At 39.8% G+C, this 9,339-nt stretch overlaps 1 protein-coding gene across 2 annotated transcripts in view; it reads right to left on the bottom strand.

Moving 5' to 3' along the window:
* Positions 1-17: 17 nt before the first annotated feature.
* Positions 18-9,339, bottom strand: part of LOC120058300 (methyl-CpG-binding domain protein 5-like) — a 55,116-nt gene continuing 45,794 nt past the window's right edge. The window contains exons 6-10 of one of the 2 annotated variants that reach the window (XM_039006856.1): positions 6,388-6,662; positions 4,452-5,498; positions 3,187-3,263; positions 3,000-3,075; positions 18-2,845 (exon numbers count right to left, since the gene is read on the bottom strand). In XM_039006856.1, the coding sequence (XP_038862784.1) occupies positions 2,783-2,845; positions 3,000-3,075; positions 3,187-3,263; positions 4,452-5,498; positions 6,388-6,662 (1,538 nt within the window). In that variant the 3' untranslated portion in view covers positions 18-2,782. The remainder of the gene's footprint in view (positions 2,846-2,999; positions 3,076-3,186; positions 3,264-4,451; positions 5,499-6,387; positions 6,663-9,339) is intronic. The other variant, XR_005477997.1, reaches the window with a different exon arrangement.

The following is a 9,339-nucleotide window of genomic DNA, read 5'->3' as shown; positions in this document are numbered from 1 at the left end:
TAACAACGTAAGCCACAGTTGATAGAATACTTTTTTTTATTGCAAAATGAATGCAATACTTTGTCAAATTTGTAAATCCCTTTCGAACAAACACCATTAAAAGATTTTGAACAAAGCATAATAACCACCTTTTACTGCGTGTAATTTCAGGCACACTTTTCTAAATGTAAAACATTTCTGCTAGAGAAGCAGGAAAGGAAATTGCTACAGCTGTTATGTATTCAGAAAGATGTACTGAAAACTATAAGTACAAAAGATACTTTGATGTTGGTGCTAAATTATGTAACTGTTACATTACTAATTGACTAACAATGCATATCACATTTAAAATTAAAATACTTTACAAAAATGTAAAATCTTTTCCCACTGTAAAACCATCAAAAACAACGTGGGCCACTCAGCTTTTACCATATGTTTTGAAATAAAGAGCATAAAAATGACATTTTAAACCACATTCAATAAATAACTCATTCAAAAACAATATTAGAATATATTTTGTTTCAATAAGGAGGGCAAAACATTTATTCCATTAAACACAATCACTCAAGATCACTACAATGGACAACAAGTTTGAAATGGAAGACATAAATAAACATTTACTTTGTCCATGGACTAGTGGGTGGGCTCTCTTCATATACCCCCAATTTTAGGATTAAGAGTGCAATATAATTATAAACAAAATGCATATAATGTTGATGAAATAGCTAGGTTACCAAGTGTTAAAACGAGTATTACATTTTAGGATGCCGGATTGTTCTGTTAGGATTGAACACAGATGACTTGATATTGTATGTTAAACAATACAAATTAGACAAACATGTACATTTGTCAGTTTTACAATTTTAGATTTTCACAAGACTGATCAAATCAGAAGACGACTGATCAAATCAGAAGGTGCCCCTCAAGAGTCAGGGTATTAAGTACAGAAAATGAAGTTCACTCTTTTAAAATGAACATTTTACAATTTCTTCAGGCCGTGGGTATATACTCAGTGTTGACACAAGTAAGAAAAAAAGAACACTATATGCACATACTGACATACTGAGTGTTCAAAATTGTACACTTCATAAATAAACACAAATATATAAATGTATACTTATAAACCACTGATGGAATATTTATCCATATATAGGCTGTTCATTTGTTTTAAGAGAAAAATATATAATACTCTAAGGCTTTTCAGAGCATACAACTCTCATTAGTATTATTGCTAAGTAACCAATGTATATCTACAAATAAATATGTGATTCATAAATAAATTATAAAGTATAAAAGCAAAAAACAATGAAAATTAACAAAATGAAGGCCACTAATTCAATAGAATATTACAAAGATAAATAATAGAAACTTAAAGTCCTAACTTGTGATACGGCATAGCTTTGGCAGCTGGGGATTGTAGCATTGGATATAAGGCTCGGATCAAAGTTCACTCATACTTTCTTGGGTCGTTTAAAATGGTTTTGCAGAGCAAAGGAAACCAATGAGTATACTACTGATCTCTTCTGGCCTGTAAATGTGCAGTCCTTACTATTAAGGCATTTTGACCCTTGAAATGACACATTCAAGGGTAAAACACAGAGAAATGCTCAATTACATGATTTGATAGAGAAAATAAACAGCTTAATACTTTTTGCACCATTTAAATATGAACATAATTGTAGATTAAACACTAGTGGCAGAACCGTATATTACAACTGTTGCTATTGAATACTTCATTTCAGAATGCATGTACTGTATACCACATAAATTAGTCTATACTTTACAATAACTCTTTTTTTTTTTAAATGAACAAACACATACTGTCAAAGTCATTTTGCAGATATAACACAGGAAATCTGTTTATCAAAAATATTCAGAGAAAATACATTTTACTTTGGGAGTACAAATAATGTAACTTAGAGGCATATTTCAGACTCCTTCCCTTGATGGCTTTTTCTTTTCTTGGATAACATGGATAAAACAAGAACAAAGAAAAGGGAAACGTAAGACAAAGAGAAAGTATTTGCATGTCCTATGTTCAGATAAAGGATATACTGTGGGTCTATCTTCAAGTCTTCCAATTTCCTTTTCTTGGGACTCACATTGTATGCCTTCCCAGCAGGACAAGATCATCCTTACTGGCTGCATGCAAATGACAATATAGTGTCTGTTGAAGTTCAACATTATAATCCTTCAGCTGTTCAATGCTTAACAGCATGTTTCAATAGATCTGTAGAAGAAATTCCTTTATGCTGCTTTTCTTTTGAAAAATGAAATTTCTGGCCTCACCGTTTTGTGAAAAATAAAAACATTGGAGAACCAGATATAGTTTTGTATTGATATGTACATAAGAAATTAGCATTAAGTCAACTCATCAACGATAAAACTGAACACTATATACAATTAACCACTGAAAATAATGTTGTACTGTTTTCCTTTGTCTATGTGCATAATCTAAAATGCATCAGAAATATTTGGACCAATTATTTCCTTATATGTAGAATCTCATTTTCCATAAGGACAAGCTAGCTGTGGATATATCACAGCTATTATTTTGCAGCTAGGTTCCTCCATCCTTTCTTGTATTTTCTTCACTGTCAGTGTCTTGGTGGTGGTCAAGGTGGGAGGGTTGACTGATTGTTGCACTAATCCAGTTGGACTAAGTACCAAGTTGATGCAAAAGAGAAGACAATGGTCACTACTATTGCACACACTGGCTAGCGATTCCACATCGGCTACACAAGACCCATTGGCTAGATGGACCGCTACCCAGCAGGACACCAAAGGGTCCACACATTTACTGTCATCTGGAGATCTTCCTCCTCTTGGGTTTAGTGGTCTTGACTTGTCTGTCTCTCTGTGATATCTGGTGCACCAAAGAAATGGGGGGGGGGGGGGTTGGAACACCATCTTTAGATAGACTGTAGACATAATGAGAGGCTCACACACATTTGGGCACCCAAAGGTAATCTCTAAAGAGGTGTGTACAGTACACACAATAACCAAATCGGAATACTCACATTGCCTGTCATCTTATCCAGCTCACACATAGCCTCCTGTATAGCAGCCTCTAGGTGGTTATTCCATTTTCGACCACTGTAAGAAAGAGAACATATTTGTATTACTTTATCCTCATCCTTAATCTGATAAAAACAATGTGCAGGGACAGAATAAAGAATAATAGCATATTCATCTAGGGTAATTTACTTTCTAGTTATCTTGTTTGCTTTATGTAGTGTGTCCAGATCCTCTGTTAGTGTCCTCTGGATCTTCTCTGACTCTACCTGAAGGCAAGTAGAAACAACATTACCAAACACCGGGGGAATGAAACCAAAACATTACCAAAGGATCACCTGTTGGTAGTGCATGGCACTTGTAACACCAGGGTAGTGGGTTTGATTCCAGGGACCACCCATACGTAAAATGTATGCACGAATGACTAATCTAAAATGGCATATTACACAGCCAAGTGAAACCAAAAGCACATTACCCTGTCCACAGAAAATAAGTTCTAAATGAGTTTGCAGAATGTCTCAGGTCAAAGCAACCAATAACTTTATTTCACATTTCATAATTATAATGACTCAACTTCAATAAAGCATTATTATCTAATGACTAACTTGCAAGTTACTTTAACGCCAGGTAAGACAAAGAGCATTCAATCATTTTCTAATAAAATAAAAAAAGTCAGCATCTTGTCCTATCCTTCCAAACTGCTTTTAATTGTATTTACTGAACACAATGGGTCAGATTCATTAAAATAGCTGTCCACACAGGCTTGTAAAAGGGATGGATATGGCAAATTCATCCACTATTGCATATTATCTGCACAGTCAAACTAGGCATGAAACCAAACTGAAATATCACCTAGCCCAAATGTTAGCCTAAATAATATGGGTAAATCCAGGAAAAATGTAATAAAGTACATTTCCCCCAAGGATTCCCACATTGAAGTTCCTGAACAGTAACTCTTGAGAAAAAAAAGAACAAAACACAGTAGGCAGTGAATAAAATCAAGCAATGGATATCGACAGACAGGTGAAAATGGTGGTAGAATGACCTCTGGGAAGGTATCAAACCCATTATGCTGTTTTACCCTGATATTAATTCCTTGGCGTCTCAAAGGCTTTTGACAGTGTCGCAGGGCAGAATTGGGGTGTTTTTTAATGCAGAACACCGTGGGAAATCTTCCCTCCCTCTCATGCTCTTCGTGAGGAATATATCATCTTTCAGGGACTTGCCATGCCTGGTGCCTACACATTTTAAAACTCCCCTCTTATACAAAGCATTATTTTGCCATAAAAAAAAACTGCAACGGTAATGTGTACAGTAGTACTAGCAGCAAAAGTTTAATGTAAAATTGTGTTGAAACAGGCTGGAATTGTGGCAGAGACCTCCACTTCTTTATCTGATGTAGTCATGTGACCAATCATAATTGATGACACAAAACACTGAGTACACAACAAGCTCACCTTTCCCTGCATGTCATTCACCATCCCAGGGGAGTACATGTGCCCCTCGCTCCCAATCTTGCCTGGCCATGGAGGGAAGCCTTTGCCCTGGCCCCAGAGTAGATCTCCCGGGTAGTGGGCCGGAGTTCTGGGCTTGTGGTGGAGCGGGAGCCCCTCACTGGAGGAGGGAGAGTCCCCAGGCCTCAGGTCTTCCTCGCCGCTCAGGCTCCCGTTCAGGTGCCCATTGTAATGCCCATTGTAGTGGTTCCCATTGAGTTGGCCGTTCAGATGTTCGTTGTAGTGGCTGTAATCCTTGGTAAAAAGGCCCTCTGGTGGGACAGAGGAAGAACCAGGGGACAGGCCGGGGTGTCTGGAATGTAGTCTTCCCGAGGTGAGGAACCTACCGTTGCCGTTCATATGGGCATACAAGTGACTGGGGAAGTGCAGTGTTGTTTGATCCTGAGGGCCTAAGTGCACCTGGGCCTGACTTTTGGGCCTCTCTGGGTAGGTGCCGTTTCTGCTCTGGGCTAAGGAAAGCGGTTGGAGGAGCTTGTCATTACGCCACAGACCAGCCTGCTCCTGGCCCTCCGCCTGCCCATCCCATTGTCTTCTCTGGGCTCCGTGTCGCGGCGAGTGGAATCTGGCAGGAGCTTCCATAGCAACAGGGGAGAAGCTGTTGTTCCTGTCAGGTGTCTTCTTGCGTGGCCGACCCACCTTGGGTTGGTGTCGGGGCTCTGGCACTGGCTCCTGATATGAGCGAAGGGGGCCATGAATGACAGAGTTAACCGCATGGGAGAGGTCGACAGGCTCGCCGAAAACAGAAGCAGCGAAGGTACCGCTAGCACCTGTTGATGTGATGACATTAAACGTGCTCTTGCTGGCCGTGCCCATCGCTGCCCTGTGGATGGTATCAATAACTTCTCCCCCACCACCTGAAAGGTCCTGGGCAGCCTGGTATTCTTGATGACCCTCCTGGAGACAAGGGGCACCGGGTTGGGACATGGACATCATCCCCGGTCGACTCATCATAGTTCTGTTTGGCAGTGGAATCATCTCAGGCAAATCCACCTGTAACAAAAAGAGAGGGAGAGGTTCAAACATGTTGAAAGTAGCAAGGTTTCCATCCAATTTGCGACATATTTTCATGCAAGGGATGTTTCCATCAAACAGACTTTTTGCGGATAAAAGCTGTGCGTGATGACATAGTGCACATGAAAAAAACTTTTGCTGTTAAATTCCCATGCACCAGAAGAAAAATACAAGTTAGATGGGTTTCCATCGCATTTTCATCTGTGCTGATGGTTTTGTCAACAAAACTGTTACGTTATATAGCAAAATGTGCGAGGTGTTGGCACATGCGCTTGTAGCCAACACCTCGCAGATACTGTGGGTAGGCTAACTACATTATGAGATTATTATGGATAAGAGCAATATTATTTGTATTTGTCAAACGGCAGCCAAGCATCGATCATCATGTCACCAGAACATGACCCTCGATATTTATTGGAAAGGAGCATCAAGCTCATCATCTTGCACATTCACCACCCTGTGAAGTTAATTATAATTAATTTAATCTGTAGCCTAAACTGCATGGTTTCCCAAGTCGTAGTGGGAGGACCACACAACATATCATTGTGTGACTCCAAGTTTACTTCGATATAATGGTTATTATATCAATATTTGCACAAGACATTTCCACTGCCATTTCACGCATAATATATTTTTCTGAAATGTCCCACCATGTCGAACAAACAAATTGTCTGTCGGCATTTTTTAAATTGTACTGGCATTTCATGTTTCCGTCAGCCCAATTGTTACTTTTTTCATGCGTCATTCAAGAAATGTTGAAGGGAAATCAACAATAAACATCCCTAAACTACCAAACAAACATCCAAATACACAGAAAGTCACCGCAATTATTTTGGGGCTTGAACTGGAAGAAAACAGAATGTCTGACCTGGAAGCTCTGAAGGAGGCTGTTCATGGGGTTGGAGGAGGCATCATCAGGGCGAGGGGCATCAGGGTGGGAGCCTTGGCACTGGAATCTGTGCTGCAGCTGGCCCTGTATGGAGTGCTTACCCGGACCCTGGGACAGACCCTGATGTTGGCCCTGAACAAGTGGTTGCTGTCTCTGTTGTTGCAGTGTATGGGCCTGGCTGTTCCTGATGAGAGACTGAAGACTCTCCTCTCGGGCCTGCCTCAGCTCACAGCTCAGAGAACTACTGACCTCACCTGCACAAAGAAAGAAAGAAAGAAAGAAAGAAAGAAAGAAAGAAAGAAAGAAAGAAAGAAAGAAAGAAAGAAAGAAAGAAAGAAAGAAAGAAAGAAAGAAAGAAAGAGAGAAAGAAAGAGAGAGAGAAAGAGAGAGAGAGAGAAAGAAAGAGAGAGAGAGAAAGAAAGAGAGAGAGAGAGAGCGAGAGAGCGAGAGAGCGAGGAGGCGTGAGAAAGGTGCGAGAATGAAGAGTGAAGTGAGGGAGCGGGAGTAGAGGAAGATCTGATCATGAGGACAACACCACTCCAAGCTAATTGAGTTTTTTCAAAGATAAGCAAACCAAAGGGACAGTAAGAGAGAATAGTGTGGAAGTAACAAACAAAAAAAGTTGAGCCCAAAGTTTACTCCCATTTACTTCCCCTGATTTGTGAGGACTTGATTGAACAAATAAGACAGTAAAATGAAACAGACAAGATAAGTGAGAAAATAAAGAAGACTATGTTGTTGAAATGTAAACCAAAGTGGTCAACTGTGGTTCAGTTGGGCTTCCCTGACTACAGACTGAAACTTCTTGTCAATTATAGGTATTTCAGACAAAATATAGCTCCTGACTCTTAAATCAAGAAAAATCTATGAGTATATAAATCTTGGATGTACACTTCTAGAAGCCCAGCCATAGATGGATATCCATACATTACCTCAACATCGTCAGCAAGGGATTTGGTGTCGAACAGGAGAAGTAGCCAATAGTAGCAGTGAGTGACAAAATTAGGATTCTAATGCTTTTGAAATAAAGGTTCATTTTACAAAAACGGTTGACAAACCTCAACAAAGTAGCCAGTAGCCACCATGATCCGCTAACTGACGGTTTCGGAGGACATTTCCTGAATCCACAGAGCTTGGACACGAAGTGAATGTGATCATTTGTGTGGAGCTCCTGTATCGAAACAGAAATGCATCCCATGTTTATGGATGAGTGGCTCTCACTGCAAGGGTAAGCGCTCCCTACTTTCTGGTAGCTCACTAGTGACTTTTTTGACATTACTGTGAAAGTGCATAAAATACAAGATCCACCTAATGTAATTAGCCTACACTAAAGGCTCAGCTGTCTAGATACATTCGACTCCCGATAAGTGCACATATCAAAAGGAAATGCAAGCTCCATTCAAGTGGAGTGGCGCTCACGAGTCCCAATTCAAATATATTATTTCCCTTTTCTTGAGCTACTGCCGGCTATCTGCAATCCCAACAATCCCAAGCCATTGCGTACATCAGAAGTCAACTAAACATCATATAATCAAACTAGAGCTAAGAGAATGTATCTAGACTAAATGCCACTACATGTAGTGATTCATTTAGCTACCCTTGCCACCGATGCTGAAAGAAATCCCAGGGGAAATACTGACTAGCCGTTGCATATTACTTATCACCCAAAAATAAAATGACAGAGACAATAAGTATACAGTTCATATGAGGAAATCAGTCAATTGAAATAAATTCACTAGGCCCCAATCTATGGATTTCACGGCTGGGAATACAGATATGCATCTGTTGGTTACAGATAACTTAAAAAATAAATAAAATGGGCCTCAGGATCTCGTCACGGTATTTCTGTGCATTCAAAAATTGCCATCGATAAAATCCAAATTGTGTTCATTGTCCGTAGCTTATTCCTGTCCATACCATAACCTCACCGCCACCATGGGGCACTCTGTCAGCGTTGTGAACATCAGCAAACCGCTCATCCACACAACGCCATACACGTGGTCTGCGGTTGTGAGGCTGGTTGGATGTACTGCCAAATTCTCTAAAATGACACTGGAGTCACCTTATGGTAGAGAAATAAACATTAAATTATCAGGCAACAGCTCTGGTGGACATTCCTGCAGTCAGCATGCCAATTACACACTCCCTCAAAACTTGCCACATCTGTGTAATGATCATGCTGTTTAATCAGCTTGTTGATATGCCACATCTGTCAGGTGGATGGATTATCTTGGCAAAGGAGAAATGCTCACTAACAGGGATGTAAACAAATTTGTGCACAACATTTGAGAGAAATAAACTTTTTGTGCATATGGACATTTTCTGGGATCTTTTATTTCAGCTCCTGAAACATGGGATAAAACTTTATATGTTGAGTTTATACTTTTGTTCTGTGTATTTTAATCTGGTGGCAGAGTTTATATCCCACTCATCCTCCCAACCACCTAAAACCATTAAGGGCAAACCATCCCAGCAATTAGATCAATATTACACAAGAGGGCACTTTTCCCAGTGTAATCCAACCCCTTTTCAACAATATTGTTTTTACTAAAACATTAAAGCTGCATAATACACCTTTTTTTTCTAGAGCAAGTCTACATCTTTTACATCGAGCTAATAAGTTTTGTGCTTGAACTTTGTTGTTGTTGTTGTTAGGTCTGATAAATGTGAACTGGCTCATTAGTTAGCTAGCTAGCAAACGTTAGCTTGCTAAATGAGCCAGGCAGTCACACACACTTCATATGAAACAAATGGGGTGGTAAGTGCAGCACATTGCACACAACACTAAATGCTTTACCAAGCTAGCTATCTAGCAATCTAGCAATATTAATAAATACCGTAATTCACTCACCATTACCGCATACTACCAATGTCAGTTCGCTTGCTAGCTAAACTAAAGTTAGCTAAACGATTAGCATTACCATTTGGCAA

This window comes from Salvelinus namaycush, chromosome 13 (assembly GCF_016432855.1).
Source record: "Salvelinus namaycush isolate Seneca chromosome 13, SaNama_1.0, whole genome shotgun sequence".
Lineage (NCBI taxonomy): Eukaryota > Metazoa > Chordata > Actinopteri > Salmoniformes > Salmonidae > Salvelinus > Salvelinus namaycush.
The sequence above is the reverse complement of the archived record's forward strand: the minus strand, read 5'-3'. Positions and strand labels throughout refer to the sequence as shown.